Below are 17,722 nucleotides of genomic sequence, written 5' to 3'. Positions count from 1 at the left end.
AAACCTCCCTGTTTTTCTCCAACTAATTCCTCTGTTATTTCCTTAACTCTGTCAATAGTATCATACCATATACTTTTCCTGTTACACTAGGAAGACAAATGCCCCTATGATTACCGCACACTTCTTTTTCCCCTTTTCCTTTGCACAAGGGACTCTACCTTCCTCCCAGAGCAATCTGCACCTCTGCTACATCCATTCTGCTACTATCTCTCCCCCATGCTTCAGCATTTCACCACACACTTCATCAATTCCTGAGGCTTTCCCCATTTTGACTTTCTTCATTGCCTCCACAACTTCCATCCTACTGATTTCTTCCTCTCTCCTCTCATCCCTCCTTCTCCTAGTCATTCTCCAGCCACTTATACGTGAACTACTTCCATTCTCTATGTTCAACAATTCCTTAAAGTGTTATCTCCATCTGCTCACTTTTTCTACATTCTCCACTAGTAATCTACCACTTTTCTCTTTCACTCCCTTACTAACTACTTTGCCACCCTGTCTATCTCCCTTTTACGTCTTTCCAGAACATTTTCTTACATTCCCTCCACTTAACACTCAACTTCCTTCCAAATTCTCATCCACTCTCTTCATACTCTTTCTTATTAATCTTTGCACATCTCTCTTCCTCTCTGCATATAACTCTCTCTTCTGTCTCTCAACTTCTTCCATGCCTTTGTTTCTCATCCACTCACAATATGCTTTCTTCTTTTATGCCACAGCCTCTCTCACCACTTCATTCCAGCATGCTGTTCCTTGCACCCCCTTTCTTCTTCTCTTAACCCCACACACCACCTCACATACTGCACATATTTCTTCTATGAATATCTTACATACACCTTATACGTCCCCCATCTGCTCCAATCCATATTTACCCAATCTCTCCTCCACTTCTCTCTTACTGTATATTCTGCCTTTTTCTCATTCTCTTGTAACCTTTCCACCCTCCTTGTATATACTATTCCCTCATGTCCTTCCCTTCCTCCATTTCTTGATGAAAATTATGCCGATATTAAAGCCTACATACTCGAACATAACAAACATGAGAACAGTAAAGACAAGTAGAAGAATGAGAAACTGACTAGATGAGTACATGTGAGTTAGGCTGAGGGGAGGTGAAGGGGGAGACCAAAAATGTGAGAAAGAGATGGAATGGAGTGTTATATGAGGGAGGGGGCTGTCAGGTGAAGGTAAGGAAACCGATTAACAGAGGACAGGTCGTCGTGGAGGTTATTTATTTGTGTCCATCTCTTACGGGATTAAGGTTTCTGACAAAAAATTAAAAATACATGAATGGAAAGTAAATCACTAGGGATGCATCGTTACGAAGGCTTGTACATCACTCAGAATACAGCCCTCAGTCAATCCACTTTATAATCATCCTGAGCCTGCCTTACATGAGATGACCAGAAATTCATTTACTTTGAGGTGCACCTTACTGGTTATTATTATCTGAACTGATCTTTGTTAGAGACTGGTAATTCACCCAAACTCAGAGATAACACCAGTGGTCAGATAATAGTGTTATCATTTTTATTTTTTGTAAGAAAAAAGGAACCAAAGGCCAAGGAGCCAGGATGATTGTTCCCTCCAAGAAAAAAAAAAAAAAAAAAAAACAGAGGGCCAAATTCAAGATCGGCTCATTTCATTTCGAGATGCTGGAAACGCTGTGTTTGAAAGTCAGGAGATCATAGCCAGCAAGAAATACAGGCAGAGGGAAACAGTTCCAGAGCTGACTTGTTGCATACATAAAGGACTGGGAGTAACCAGGGCCGGTCTTTCCTATACGCTCACTACGCTCAGTGTGTAGGGCCTCCAATCACCGGTGGGGCCTCCCGTCCTCAGGATGTGTATTATAAAAATAAATAATTATAAAAAAAATAAAAGTACGTCGAGAATGGTGCTTATATTGATTAATTGGTTCCACGTGCATGAACGTTGTATAAACAATAATAATTGAATAATTGCAGGCAAAAATTACACTAGTCTTTTAGAGTAACAAAAAATAGTGGTAATTAGAAATTTGTTTAGTGGGATTTAACATTAAATTCTGGTGACAATACTGAGTGCTGCACTGCAGATCAGCAGAGCGCCTGTCACGCTGACTGTTGCTGTCAGTCAGGAAACTGACATCGCAGCGTAAACATCTCTCAGGTTTGATAAACGAACAAAGAAAAGGCTACATGAGGAAGCTCATGCTAACCGTAAAGGTTAGTATTATATTATTTAATATTGCCACTCATCATGCGATCGTAGGCTACTGTTTTTCTAATATCGAAAGTGGCTAAACTGACCAAACTTTACTGTTAACGTTCTTGACCGATGTTTTATGGCCGTACTATAAAAACTAAGAGCCAGTATTGATGAAAGTATCTGACGTTCCCGTTTTTCGTACAATAAATAAATTTGCTGTTCACGCTAGGCGTTCGTCACCTGGTTATGGCGTAAAATAGTACTGGAATGTGATAGGGGGATAAACGCCACAAGAGACCTCCCCCCCTTCTTTAGTATAACAAATTTAAATATTCACAAGTATGGTAAAGGTTTTTCCATTTATAAACACTGAATAATTCAGGAAGATAATTTTCCTTAGCAGACTAAAATATATTAGAAACCCCCTGGGGCTAGGGGGGTTTTCAAGAATACTCCCCCAGTATCCCTGCTTGTCGTAAAAGGCGACTAAAAGGGTTGGCGGAGGGTTAGTGCCCCTCCCCGGAAAACACTACTAACTAAAAAAACAAACAAGAAGCCTCGGACAAGGACTGACCAAACGATGACGACCCAGGACCGGACAAAGGACTTGGTAATGAGTACATGGAATGTAAGAGAAGCGAATGATGAGGTGAAAGAGAGAGAGATTGTCCAGGTGCTTGAGGGTGCGAAAGTGGATGTATGTGGAATAACTGAAACAAAATGGAGAGGAGAAAGTGTGAGAGAATGGGAGTATGGATGGGGTATATATATTTTTTTTTTTTTTTTTATGCGAGGAAGAACGAACCAAAGGCCATGAGCCCGCAGTAACAGTTCCCTCCAAGAGAAAAACAAAATACAATAGAGAGCCAAATTCAAGATCCGATCATTTTGAGATGCCTGGACACACTACGTTTGAAAGACTGGAGATCATAGGCAGAAGGAAATACAGACAGAGGGAGACAGTTCCAGAGCTGACCTGTTGCATAAATGAAAGACTGGGAGTAACGGTTAACTCTTGCATTAGAGAGTTGGACAGAAAAGGGATGAGAGTTTGCTGCCAGACGGGTGCTACGCACCCGTCGTAGAGGTGGAGGAATGCAAGCAGACAGTTCAGAGGAGCAGTGACCATTAAAGTAGCGATAGAAAAGAGATAAAGATGCAACAGTGCGGCGAAGAGACAGAGGTTGAAGGGAGTCAGTAAGAGGAGGAGAGTTAATGAGACGAAAAGCCTTTGACTCCACCCTATTGAGAAGAGCTGTATGTGGGGAGCCTCCCCACACATGAGAGTTGTACTCCACACAGGGGCGGATAAAACCCCTGTATAGAGTCAACAATTGTGCAGGGGTAAAGAAAGAGCAGAGTCGGCTTAGCACACCCACTCTCTTGGAAGCAGATTTTACAAGAGATGTAATATGATCTTTCCAAGATAAGTCCCGAGTAAATGAAACCCCAAGCATGTTCAAGGATGATGCAGGATTAATCGGAATATTATTAAACATTAGTGGGTATACCTGTGGAAGATTTTGTCGGGTTGATAGGTGTAAGAACTGAGTCTTAGATGCATTAAAGACAACCATATTATTTTTACCCCAGTCAGAGATATGAGCCAAGTCAGACATTAGGTGTGCCATAGCCTCATCCCTTGTTTCTTGAAGTAACTGTTGAGATGGGCGTTGAGGGAACCGAATGGAAAGGTGAAGGGTGGAGTCATCAGCGTATGAGTGGATAGGGTTAGATGTACAGCTTAGAAGATCATTGATGAATAAAAGGAAGAGAGTTGGTGATAGGACAGAGCCCTGAGGAACACCACTGTTGATAGATCTAGGAGAAGAACGATGGCCGTCTACGACAGCAGCTATAGAACGACCAGAAAGGAAGCTAGCGATGAAGGCACAGATAGAAGGATAGAAACCGTAGGAGGGCAGTTTGGAAATTAAAGATTTATGCCAGACTCGATCGAAAGCCTTTGAGATGTCAAGTGCAATGGCAAAGCTTTCGCCAAAGTCCCGAAAGGAGGATGGCCAGGAGTCTGAAAGGTAGGTGAGAAGATCGCCAGTGGAGCGTCCCTGACGGAACCCATACTGACGATCAGAAAGAAGGTTGTGATAGGAAAGATGCCTTAAAATTTTTCTATTAAGAATTGACTCGAAAACTTTTGAAATACAGGACGTTAAAGCAATTGGACGATAGTTGGAGGGTTGGGAGTGGTCACCCTTCTTTGGGACTGGCTGAATGAGAGCAAACTTCCAGCAAGAAGGGAAGGTACAAGTTGACAGACAAAGGCGAAATAGTTTGCCTAGGCAGGGTGTAAGCACAGAAGCACAGTTTTTGAGAACAACAGGAGGGACCCCATCAGGCCCATATGCCTTGTTAGTACTGAGGCCAGTAATGGCAAAAAATACATCAACTGAAGAAATTTTAATGTCAGCCATGAGGAAGTCAGAGGTGGGAAGTGATGGAGGAACAGCACCGGAATCGTCTAAGGTGGAATTGGAGGAGAAAGTCTGTGCGAAGAGATCTGCTTTATCAGTAGAAGAAATAGCTACAGAACCATCAGAGTAGAAAAGAGGAGGGAAGGATGATGAGGTAAAGTTGTTAGAAAGATTTTTGGCAAGGTGCCAGAAGGAGCGGGAAGAATTCGAGTTGGAGAGTTGAGAGCATTTAGTATGGATGAAATTATTTTTAGTAGAGCGAAGAACAGACTTAGCACGATTCCGGGCAGAAACGTAAAGATGATGTGATTCAGGGGTGGGTTGGCTCCGGTACCTTTTGTAGGCCTTCTCCTTGTTGCGGACAGCATTAGAACAAGCGTGATTAAACCAAGGCTTTCTTGCGTTAGTCAAAGGATATGAGAAAGGAATGTATGCTTCCATGCCCGAGAGAATAACCTCCGTAATGCGCAAGGCACACTCAGATGGCTCACGGCCATGGAAGCAATAATGATTCCAGGGAAAATCAAAGAAGTACTGCCTGAGGGCCTCCCAGTCCGCGGCTCCAAAATGCCAGAGACGACGTTTCCCTGGAGGGTCCGCAGGCCGTACTGGAGCGATAGGACAGGTTAAGGTAATAAGGTTGTGATCGGAGGAGCCCAACGGAGAGAAAAGATTAACAGAGTAAGCAGAAGGATTAGTTGTGAGGAAGAGGTCAAGTATGTTGGAGCTCTCTCCAAGGCGGTCAGGGATACGGGTAGGGTGCTGTACAAGCTGCTCTAGGTCATTAAGGATAGAAAAGATGTAGGCTTGTTCACCAGGTGGATCCGTGAAAGGAGTAGGTGAGAATGAGAGGGCAAAGGAAGGAGTGTGTATAGTTGTGAGTAAAAGATGGAAGAGGAGCATAAGACAGTATGGATCAGTTGGGTCAAGGATTGTGTGGGTAAAGTTGAAAGTTGGAATACAAATGTGGGCGATTGTGTGTGTGTATGCACCAATGCAAGATCGTGCTAGAAGAGTGAGAGAAGAGTTCTGGACAAATGTGGAAGTGTGCATGGAAAAGTTTGGAAGGAATGAGAGAGTGTTTTTGATTGGTGATATGAATGGTAAAGTTGGGAATGTGAAGGTCGATGAAGTAGTTGGTGAGTGGGGTGTGCCTGCTGAGATAGATGAGAATGGGAGTGCGATAGTGGACATTTGTGCTGGGAGGGGGTTGGTGATAGCCAATACCCTCTTCAGGCTTAAAATGATCCACAGGTATACATGGCGAGTGATGAGGAGGGTGGGTGGTGAACTGAATGAAAGGAAGGCAATGATTGATTATGTGTGTGTGGATGAAAGGATGCGAAGATGTGTAAAGGATGCAAGAGTGTATAGAAGTTGGGGGAGTGGACTTTCTGACCACTACTTGGTGGTGGCCAGAATTAGAATTCAAGTAAGATGGAGGAATAGAAGAAGGGAAAGACGAGAGGAAGGAGTAGTTGCAAGGAGAGTGGAAAGGTTACAAGAGGATGAGAAAAAGGCAGCGTATAAGAGAGAAGTGGAGGAACGATTGGACAAATATGAATTGGAGCAGATGGGAGACGTGGAAGGTGTGTGTAAGATATTTACAGAAGAAATATGTGCAGCACGTGATGTGGTGTGTGGAAGGAAGAGAAGACGGAGGGGGGTGCAAGGAACAGCGTGGTGGACTGAAGAGGTGAAACAGGCTGTGGCACAAAAGAAGAAAGCATACAATGAATGGATGAGAAATAGGGGCGTGGAAGAAGTTGAGAGGCAGAAGAGAGAGTTATATGTGGAAAGAAAGAGAGAGGTGAAAAGATTAGTAAGAGAGAGTATGAAGAGAGTGGATGAGGAATTTGGAAGGAATTTGAGTGTAAAGTGGAGGGACTGTAAGAAAATGTTCTGGAGAGAAGTGAAAAGAGTAAGACAGGGTGAAAGATAAAAATGGTAGATTACCAGTGGAGAAGGGAGAAAAAGTGAACAGATGGAGAGAACACTTTAAGGAATTGTTGAACGTAGAGGATGGAAGTAATGCGAGTATAAGTGGCTGGGGAATGGCTGGGAGAAGGAGAGAGGTGAGAAGACAGGAAGAAATCAGTAGGATAGAAGTTGTGGAAGCAATGAAGAAAATTAAATCGGGGAAAGCCCCAGGAATTGATGGAGTGTGTGGTGAAATGCTGAAGCATGGGGGAGAGATAGTAGTAGAATGGATGTGGAAGATGTGCAGATTGGCCTGGGAGGAAGGTAGAGTCCCGGAGGATTGGAAGTCAGGTATAATTATTCCATTGTACAAAGGAAAAGGGGAAAAAGAAGTGTGTGGTAATCATAGGGGCATTTGTCTTCTTAGTATAATAGGAAAAGTGTATGGTAGGATACTTTTAGACAGAGTTAGAGAAAGAACAGAGAAATTAGTTGGAGAAGAACAGGGAGGCTTTAGGAAGGGAAGAGGTTGTGTAGATCAGATATTCATTCTTAGATCTTTAGTGGAAAAGTTTCTAGAGAAGGGAAAGAAGTTGTATGGGGCTTTCATGGATTTGGAGAAAGCATATGACAGGGTGGATAGACAAGGATTGTGGAAAGTGTTAAGAATATATGGAGTAGATGGGAAGTTGTTGAATGCCGTGAAGAGTATGTACGATGGTGCGAAGGCTGCAGTGCGTGTGGATGGTGAACTAAGTGAATTTTTCTCTTTGAAAGTTGGTTTGAAACAGGAATGTGTCATGTCTCCATGGTTGTTCAATCTGTATATGGATGGGGTAATAAAAGAGGTACAAGGTAGGGTAGTGGATGTTGGAGTGGCCCTGGTGAGAGAGGATAGTGTTTGGAAACTCCCTGTACTGTTGTTTGCAGATGATACTGTGTTGTTGAGTGAAGACGAAGGGGAGCTGCAAGGCTTGGTGGATGAGTTTGAGAGAGTGTGTAAGAAACGGAATCTAAAGGTGAATGTAGGGAAGAGTAAAGTGATGGTCTTTGAGAGAGGTGAAGTTAGTGAATGTACAGCGAGGTTGGATGGTGAGGAATTGGAAAATGTGAGCACGTTTAAGTACTTGGGTAGTGTGATGAGTAAGGATGGAGGTTTGGAGGGTGAAGTGCTTGAAAGGGTACAGCAGCGAAGAAAGGTTGCTGGTTCTTTGAAAGCAGTGATAAGAAACAGGGAAGTGAGCATGGAAGTGAAAAAGTTACTACATGACAGTATTGTGATACCAACTCTAACGTACGGAAGTGAAGCTTGGACATTGTTGGAAGGACACAAGTCAAGAGTGAGAGCAGTCGAAATGAGTTATTTAAGAGGAGCCTGTGGAGTCACGTGGAGAGACAGGCTGACGAATTAGGATATAAAGAAGCGTTGTGGTGTGGATGTGGATGTGATAGGAAGCGCTATGAGGAACACACTGAGGTGGTTTGGCCATGTGGAGAGGATGGAGGGTGAAAGACTGACGAAGAGAGTGTATGTGAGTGAGGTGGATGGGGGAAGAGGGAGGGGGAGGCCGAGGATGAGATGGAGGGATGGGGTGGAGAGGTATATGAGAGAGGGGGGTATGAGTTGGGAGCAGGGCAGTGAAATGGCGGGGGACAGGGCGACTTGGAGGCGATTTGTTTGTGGCCACCCCAAACGGGATTGAGGCGTCTGGCAATAGATAGATAGATAGACAAGGCTGTTCATAAAATTTTACAAGACTAAACGTTTCCATAACGAATACGAGTAAACGAAAACTTCCATGGTGGCGTCGTGGTGCTTAATATTGGAGTTAGGACATTAAATTATGCATACTAAATTGTAATTATAGTTTCACACAAAGTATCATTTTTTTTTTTTTATTCAGAGAATACAAGATTATGCAGTGCGTGACAGAAATAAATGGAGAGAAATTGTGAATGAATAGGTGATGACGCAGCCCTGAGGGGATATTCTCCCGCATTTGGTCTGATCAGTTAGTCAGGTCAGGTGCGGGTAAGGGGATGGGTCTGTTATGATGTGGCAGGGGTAAACCAGTTCTGCTGTCTGGCCCTGCTGCGGATGTCACTGATTGCATTGCGCAGTTGACCCTTGTGCGGTGTGGTGCGGTGAGGATCTGTCCGTTCTCCCCTTTGAGGCTAAGATGCGAATAAATGTGTTTAGATGGATGAGTAAATGGGGAGTGTGTCGTCCTGTCTCGGCTACCTCCCTTTCCTTGGGGGAAGCAGCCTAGGTATATAGATAGATAGACAAATAGTTTTTTACTTTACATTGCTCAGGATATGGGTATAACTTTGGTGAATATAAAGGTAGGGGGAGAAATGTAAATAAGAGTTGGAGGGGGGGCCTCCAAAGGGGATCAAGCGTAGGGCCTCAGAAAAGTTAGGACCGGCACTGGGAGTAACGGTTAACTCTTGCATTAGGGAGTTGCACAGAAAAGGGATGAGAGTTAGTCGGTAGAAGCGTGCTACACCCCCGCCGTAATGGTGAAGGGATGCAAGCAGATAGTTCAGAGGACAGAGAAGAGACAAAGATGCAACAGTGCGGTGGAGAAACTGAGGCTGAAGGGAGCCAGAATGAAGAAAGTTAATAAGATGAAAAGCCTTTGATTCCATCTTGTTGAGAAGAGTTGTATGTGGGGAACCATCCCACATGAGAGAGTTATACTCTACATAGAGGCGAAAAGAAAAAAAAGTGTATAAAATTAACAAAAATGCAGGGAAAGGAAGGCACAAAGTCGGCTTAGCACACCTAATCTCTTGGAAGCAAATGTTACAAGAAAGGTAATATGATCTTTCCAAGGAAAATCCTAGGAGAATGAAACCCCAAGGATATTTAAAGATGATGCAAGATTGAGTTGGAAATTTTTAAAAATTAGGGGATACTCCTGCGGACGATTTTGTTGGGATGAAAGATGTAATAACTGAGTTTCTGATGCATTAAAAACAACAAGGTTACTATTACCCTAATCATAGATATGAATCAAGCCAGACATTAGGTGTGCCATAGCCTCATCCCTTCTTTGTTGCAGTAACTGTTGAGACGGACGCTGCTGGAAGCGAATGGAAAGGTGATGGGTGGAGTCATGAAAGTATGAGTAGATAGCCATAAATATACAGCTTAGAAGGTCATTAATAAAAAAAAAAAAGGAAGAGAGCTGGTGGTAGGACAGAGCTCTGAGGAACACTGCTATTAATAGCTCTAGGAAAATAATGGTGGCCGTCTACAACAGCAGTAATAGAACGACCAGAGAGGAATCTAGATATGGAGGCACTGATAAAAGGATGGAAACGGGAAGAGGGGATATTGGAAGTTAAAGATTTATGCCAGACTCGATCGAAAACCTTTGAGATGTCAAGTGCAACGGCAAAGCTTTTGCCAAAGTCCCGAAAGGAGGATGACCATGAGTCTGATACGTAGGTGAGAAGATCGCCATTGAAGCGTCCCTGGCGGGACCCATACTGACCATCAGGAAGAACGTTGTGATAGGAAAGGTGCTTTAATTTTTTTTTTATTGACTCAAAAACTTTTGAAATACAGGATGTTAAGAGAATTGGGAGATAGTTAGAGGGTTGGGACTGATCACCCTTCTTTGGGACAGACTGAATGAGAGCAAACTTCCAGCAGGAAGGAAAGGTACAAGATGACAAAGGCAAAAAAGTTTACCTAGGCAGGACAGTTCTTTAGGACAACAGGAGGGACCCCATCAGGCCCATATACCTTGCTAGTATTGAGGCCAGCAATGGCATAAAATACATCAACTGAAGAAATTTTAATGTCAGTCATGAGGAAGTCAGAGGGGGGAAGTGATGGGGGAGCAGTACTAGAATGATCTTAGGTGGAATTGGAGGAGAAAGTCTCGCAAAGAGCTCTGCTTTATCGGTTGAAGAAATAACTACAGAACGATCAGAGTGGAAAAGAGGACGGAAGGATGATGAAGCAAATTTTTTAGAAAGGTTTTTGGCAAGGTGCCAGAAAGATCGAGAAGAATTTGTGTTGGAGAGTTCAGAACATTTAATACAAACAAAATTATTTTTAGCAGAGTGAAGAACAGATTGCACATTTCCAGGCAGAAACATAAAAGAAGGTGAGATTCAGGGGTGGGTTGGCTCCATTACCATTTGTAGGCTTTTTCCTTGTTGTGGACAGATACAAGCGTGATTAAACCAGTTTTTTTTTTTTTTTTTTGTATTAGTCAGTGAATATGAGAAACGAATGTATGCTTCCATGCCAGAGAAAATAACTTCCGTAATAGCACACCCAGATGGCTCTCGCCCATGAAAGCACTAATCATTCCAGCGAGAATCAAAGAAGTACTGCTGGAGGGCCTCCCAATTACTAGCTCCAATATACCACAGCCACAGTTACTTGGGAGGGTCCTCAGGCTTTACTAGAGTGATAGGACAGGTTTAGGTGATAAGGTCATGATCGGAGGAAAACAACGAAAAGATTAACAGTCTAACCAGAAGGATTAGATGTAAGGAAGAGGACAAGTATGTTGAAACTCTCACCAAGGTGGTCAGGGATACGGGTAGGTTTCTGTACAAGCTGCACTAGGACACTTAAGATAGAATAGATATAGGTTTGTTCACCAGGTGGATCAGTGAAAAAAAAAGGAAAGCCAAAGGTGGTGGTGAACATTGAAATATCCTAGAATTGAGGTTTAAGAGAAAGGAGACACTGAAAGAATGTGGTCCATCTTATAAGTAAGATAGTCGATGACTTTTCCATAGTCAGTACTGTTAGGAGATAAGTAAACAATGCAGATATATTTAGTCAGAAAATGACAGCACAGTCGAAGTCAGAGAGTAGACACTTCAGAAGATTCAAGTTCAGGAACACAGGAGCAAGATATGACGTTGCATACATATGCACAACAGCCACCTTTGGTTTTGAAAGGAGTATAGACAAAGCAGGATACAGAGAAGGGTTTGCTATCAGTTCCCTCATACAGTTGAGTCTTATTCAGTAAGAGAAGGTGAGGTTTAGAGGAGGAGAGGTGGTGCTCAACAGAGAGAAAGTTAGAGGGAATGCCGCGAATGTTGCAAAAATGAAGAAGTGATTCAGACAGTGGTTCCGGGTATCTCGCTAGGTCCTCCCTGGAAGAGGGGCGGATGGTGGGGTCTATGATCCCCTCCTCATGGGGACTCCGAGGCTTGGTTAATAGATGCCAATTATTAATTTTAAAAATCTTCAATAAGAAATTAATTGTGTAATGTGCATATAGTCTGGTGTTGACAGTTAGAGGAACTTGTGTTAGAGAGCATGCTGGCCTACTTTCTGTGTTGCTGAAACACTGAAAAAGTTCAGCAATGAGGGATGGTCAGGATCTAGTCCCGAGGGCTGATGAAACGTGAGCTTCAGCTCTCCCTGTCATCAGCATTCCATTCACCTTGAGAGTACCGCCGGCTCGACTGGTGGCTTTGAGAGGAGACCTAGATAACAACTTTCATTAATGTGCATTGAGTGAGAAAAAGAGAGAGAGACAGACAGACAGACAGACAGAGAGACAGACAGACAGACAGACAGACAGAGAGACAGACAGAGGGACAGACATACAGACAGACAGACAGACACACAGACAGACAGGCAGAGAGAGAGAGAGAGAGAGAGAGAGAGACTAAGAATCAGAAACTGAGAGATGGAAGGAAAGAGAGAAACAAAGTTATTCAGCGTTTTATCTCCAAATATTTCTTCGGCAATAACATGCATGAGGTACTGTGCAATGAGCTCGTTGACACCTCCAGGTCGCGAGACATATTAAGCACGTCTTCTTGGTATCATTACACGAATTTAGTTAGGTTTGTAGTAGACTTTCCCTCTGTAAAGGTTAAAACACATCCTGCATATCGCTTTCCGGTCTTCAGGAATATTTATTTATTTTTGATAACATATTATATTTAGCTTCTCCTAACGGTTAAGAAGTCTTGGTCAGAGTTGTGTCTACAGATTCATGAGAATCAATATTCATGTAAATACTAGCATTCCTGTCAGGTTCTCTACTATACTCTCCTCACTTTAACTTGGCCTAAAATTGCCATCTCTCCATCTTGAATACTAAGACATAAAATGATGCTAGTCATGAAGGAGTGCGATGGAAAGAACGTAGAGCCATAGTACTGTCTTATTCTGTCACTGAACTACTTAACCCTTTAACCGCGGGTGTCATTCCAGAATGACATTGCAAATACTGGACCAAACCGCGGGTGTCATTTTCGAATGTTTGTGAATATTTTGAATACCCCTCGTTTTTTCCATGCGCCAATTATTTCAAGGGAGAGTAGCTATTAAGTTCTTTCACTCCAGCCGACCCCCACCTCCCTCCTCCCCCCCCCTGTGGCCCCACCTCCCACCCCCTGGGCCCCCTACCCCACCCCGGACCAAACACGCATCAGTATCTGTCCAGCCGTGTGAGTGAGAACACTGCTGATGTGGCAGTGAAGTGCAGGCAATTACAGTGCCTTTTACCTGCCTCAGTGAACACAGAGTGGGTGTTTATCGTATGTGCAGTGTTCACATATGTTTATAGTATTATTATCAGAATGAGGTTGGCATTTGGTAATGGTGTGTGAGCGAAAAATAGTGATTACAACACCGCTGATATGGCAGTGAAGTGCAGGCAATTACAGTGTCTTTTACCTGCCTCAGTGAACACAGAGTGGGTGTTTATCGTATGTGCAGTGTTCATATATGTTTATAGTATTATTATCAGAATGAGGTTGGCATTTGGTAATGGTGTGTGAGCGAAAAATAGTGATTACAACACCGTTGATGTGTCAGTGAAGTGCGGGTAATTACAGTGCCTTTTACCTGCCTCAGTGAACACAGAGTGGGTGTGCAGTGTTCATATAAATTTATAGTATTATTATCTGAATATGGTTGGCATTTGGTAATGGTGTATGAGCGAAGGTAATGGTGTGTGAGCGAAAAATACTGATTTTAGATCGCTCACTTCTAATGGCACTGCCCATCCAGTGATAGTCAACGAAATCATGAAACCTACATCATTGCAAAGCCGAAGGTTAGTACTTTCTAATGGTACCTTATTTTTCGCTCTAGATTTATTCTGTGCAGAGTTATAAAGGTTTTAAGTTTGTTTACATTTTGGTCGAAACCCCCGCGGGAGAGGCCAGTCAGGGCAAAACAATGCCCGCGGTTAAAGGGTTAAAATATGCACCAAAAGGACGAGACTCTGCTCCAAGTTAACGTGAAAAAAGTAGAGTTGGCAAATTGCGTTGCCAGGACAGTCCCCTTCTGACCACGCTGGCAGCCCGGATTTTAGTGGACCATGAGCTATGCCGGTCAGCAAGTAAATCCGCAGCGAGATTATATTTTCTCCCTGGATGAGGATAGTCATCCATCAATTGATACATTGCAGTAGTTTCAGAGAGGTATCTTCACTGCACTGTGCATAACCTCTCAACATACCAATCTGAATGTGTCTCAGCAGATGAAGTTGGCGCTTCTATGTGTGTTGGTGGTGGTTCTGGTGGGAGGCGCCACGGGGGAGCTGCCGCCTCCTCAGGCCTCCTATAAGATCCTCATGCTCCTGCCTGTCTCCTCCAAGAGCCATAGGAACGTCTTCTTATCACTGGCCAAGGCTCTGGCCGAACGTGGGCACAAGGTGAGGCTGTTGTAGCTCTATAGCTCGTAGGTATCTGTGCTCGAAGCTGACCATCATTAGTCACCTAAATGACCTTACTTGACCTAAACCACTAAGGTCTAACCAGTTCGTGAATGGTACACCATGTTTTATATTTGCCATCCGATAAATACGTACTTATTATTACCCATCTATCATCTCTTTTGACCCCCAGATTGTGATGCTGACCAATGAGCAGAAGCCCATAAAACACCCTAACATCTACGAGTTTGAACATGGTATTGAAGATTTCAGTGCAAAAAATTTGAACGTGTTCAACTTTTTAAATGATCCTATAGGACTCTTTCGTGGAGTCAAAGATGTACTCCGTCCAATTGCTCGAAAGCTGTACGATGTCCCCAAAGTTCAAGAGCTTTACAACAGAAGAAAAGATTTCGACGTAATCCTTATTGACCATTTATTCAACGAAGTAAGTATCACAGATAAGAAGCATACATGTTGCTCAAACCTTGTTTTAAATAACTTCTCATACCAAGTTACCTCCCGTTTATGCTGGACTCCATTATACATTGCGCCATAAAAACTATCAGTGTTCGTAGTGTTTGTGGATTATGTTCACAATTGTCCATCTAGAAAACGGAGTGACGTAATTGTCCTCTACTCTAGCAGCAAATTCTTCAATTGCATCTTAACACACCTGGATCTGCGTGTGTGTATTCTTCGCACTGTGTCATGATAATACATTTCGGTTTCAATGCTAGTTATCTCTATCTAACTCATAAGGAATTTCACATATATTTTTGCGTGCCCACAATCTTTTTCTGTATTATAATAGCACATTAAGATACGTGTAAATGTGATGTCCATTTGTAGCTCATAATCTTCTGTCTCTTCCTTCAGTTAGCCTACCCCTTTGTGCACGAGATGCCTTTCATCACCGTCGCTACGGCTGGAATGGACCTCCGTCAGAGCGCCGTCTTGGGCAACGTACTCCAACCCTCCCAGGCGTCTAATTTACTGTTCGACTATCCGACCCCCATAACTGTCTGGCAACGTTTTGTCAACATTCTAACACACATTGGAATAGCTGTGTACTGGAGAAACTGGGCTGTAGTTCCAGAACTTCAAAAGGAGGTACTTGACTTCATTTACAACGATTAGTCTCCATTAGATTGAAGTTTGCCTAGTGTTTACAAAAAGAGTATGTTGATTTTATAGCAGAGAAGGAGTTCCGGCAAATTATTTCTGACGCCTGCACTATTGGAAGTCTCTTTAGGCTTACTATAAAAGACTTAGATAGAGTGTAACTGACATCATGAAAGAAAATGTAAGCTTCTTCATAGCCAAACAAATGTTTTAGCTGGCGTGTTACGAGCAGCACATATTAAAAGTACAGTATAAGCTGTGGGAATGTATAATGTACATATCAGAATACCTTACGAAAAGTGATATGAGAGAAAGATGGGGATTAAGTTGGTTTACTGATCAGGTGAATAAACGGATGTATGTTTGAATGGTATGGTATGTTGAAAATATAGATACTTTTAGGCTCATGACGAAGGCAACTTATCTGACTGAGAACAGGATACTCGTATGATATTATAAATCGACTTGTGACAAAGCAAGGCATAGAAGCCGAGAAGACAAATATGGAACAAATTACTGTACAGAACTGAAAGATGTAACATTGAACATGCATGTGGTAAGCAAAGAATTAGATTTGCTCGACTTTATTTATACAGGTGGTATGTTTGGCATCAGGTAAAGATAGCTGGCCTTTGAAGGTTATATTCTGAACATCAGATATACACAAGTTCTGACTATCTCCTTTGTAGACATGCGTAATAATATATATATATATATATATATATATATATATATATATATATATATATATATATATATATATATATATATATATAGATAGATAGATAGATAGATAGATAGATAGATAGATAGATCCAGGTGCTTGAGGGTGCGAAAGTGATGTATGTGGATGAACTGAAACTAAATGGAGAGGAGATAGTGTGAGTATGGGGAATATGTGCAGGAGTAGGTGAGAGTGAGAGGGCAAAGGAAGGAGTGTGTATTGTTGTGAGTAACAGACGGAAGGAGAATATAAGAGAGTATGGATCAGTTGGCTCAACGATTGTGTGGTTAAAATTGAAAGTTGGACAACAAATGTGGCCGATTATGTGTGTGTATGCACCAACGCAAGATCGTGCAAGCAGAGTAATAGACGAGTTCTGGAGAAATGTGGAAGTTTGCATGGAAAAGTTTGAAAGGCATGATAGAGTGTTTTTGATAGGAGATATGAATGGTAAAGTGGGGAATGTGACGGTGGATATGCCTAATGAGATACATGAGAATGGCTTTGCTTTAGTGGACATTTGTGCCAGGAGGGGTTTGGTGATAACCAATGCCCTCTTTAGGCACAAAATGATCCACAGGTATACATGGTGAGTGATGAGAAGGCTGGGTGGTGAACTGAACGAAAGGAAGGCAATGATTAAATATGTGTGTGTGGATGAAAGGATGCAAAGGCGTGTAATGGATGAGGAGCATATAGAGATTGAGGGAGTGGACTATCTGACCACCACTGATTAATGGAAGAAAGGAAGGACGGGAGGAAGGAGTAGATGCAAGGACAGTGGAAAGGTTACAAGAGGATGAGAAAAAGGCAGAATATAAGAAAGAAGTGGAGGAACAATTGGGTTAATATGAACTGGAGCAGATGGGGGACGTGGAAGATGTGTGCATGATATTCACAGAGGAAATATGTGCAGCATGTGAGATGGTGTGTGGGGTGATGAGAAGACGAAAGTGGGTGCAAGGAATAGCATGGTGGAATGAAGAGGTAAGACAGACTGTAGCAGAAAAGAAGAAAACATATAATGAATGGATGAGAAATAGGGGCATGGAAGAAGTTGAGAGACGTAAGAGAGTTATATGCAGAAAGGAAGAGTTCAAAAGATTAGAAAGAAGAAGAAGAGAGGGGATGAGGAGTTTGGGAGGAATTTGAGTGTAAAGTGGAGGGAGTGTAAGAAAATGTTCTAGGCAGAAGTAAAGAGAGTTAGATAGGGTGGAAATGAAGTTGGTAGGGAAATGAAAGATAAAAATGGTAGATTACTAGTGGAGAAGGGAGAAAAAGTGAGCAGATGGAGAGAACACTTTAAGGAATGGTTGAACATAGAGAATGAAAGTAATGCGAGTATAAGTGGCTGGGGAATGGCTGGGAGAAGGAGGGAGGTGAGAAAATAGGAAGAAATCGGTAGGATGGAAGTTGTGGAAGCCATGAAGAAAGTCAAAATGGTGAAAGCCCCAGGAATGATGGAGTGTGTGGTGAAATGCTCAAGCATGAGGGAGAGACAATAGTAGAATGGATGTGGAAGATGTGCAGATTGGGCTGGGAGGAAGGTAGAATTCCGGAGGATTGGAAGTCAGGTATAATTATTCCCTTGTACAAAAGAAAAGGGGAAAAAAAAAAGTGTGTGGTAATCACAGGGGCATTTGCCTTCTTAGTATAATAGGAAAAGTATA

General features: G+C 42.6%; 1 protein-coding gene across 1 annotated transcript in view; it reads left to right on the top strand.

Moving 5' to 3' along the window:
• The first annotated feature begins 14,029 nt into the window (after positions 1–14,029).
• LOC145390377 (UDP-glycosyltransferase UGT5-like) overlaps positions 14,030–17,722 on the top strand; it is a 13,700-nt gene continuing 10,007 nt past the window's right edge. Inside the window, exons 1-3 of the mRNA XM_080265324.1 lie at positions 14,030–14,203; positions 14,397–14,651; positions 15,083–15,316. Of these exons, the coding sequence (XP_080121450.1) occupies positions 14,030–14,203; positions 14,397–14,651; positions 15,083–15,316 (663 nt within the window). The remainder of the gene's footprint in view (positions 14,204–14,396; positions 14,652–15,082; positions 15,317–17,722) is intronic.

Source organism: Coenobita brevimanus, chromosome 14 (assembly GCF_032717465.1).
Source record: "Coenobita brevimanus isolate Jiangsu-jjx chromosome 14, ASM3271746v2, whole genome shotgun sequence".
NCBI classification, from domain to species: Eukaryota; Metazoa; Arthropoda; class Malacostraca; order Decapoda; family Coenobitidae; genus Coenobita; species Coenobita brevimanus.
The sequence above is the reverse complement of the archived record's forward strand: the minus strand, read 5'-3'. Positions and strand labels throughout refer to the sequence as shown.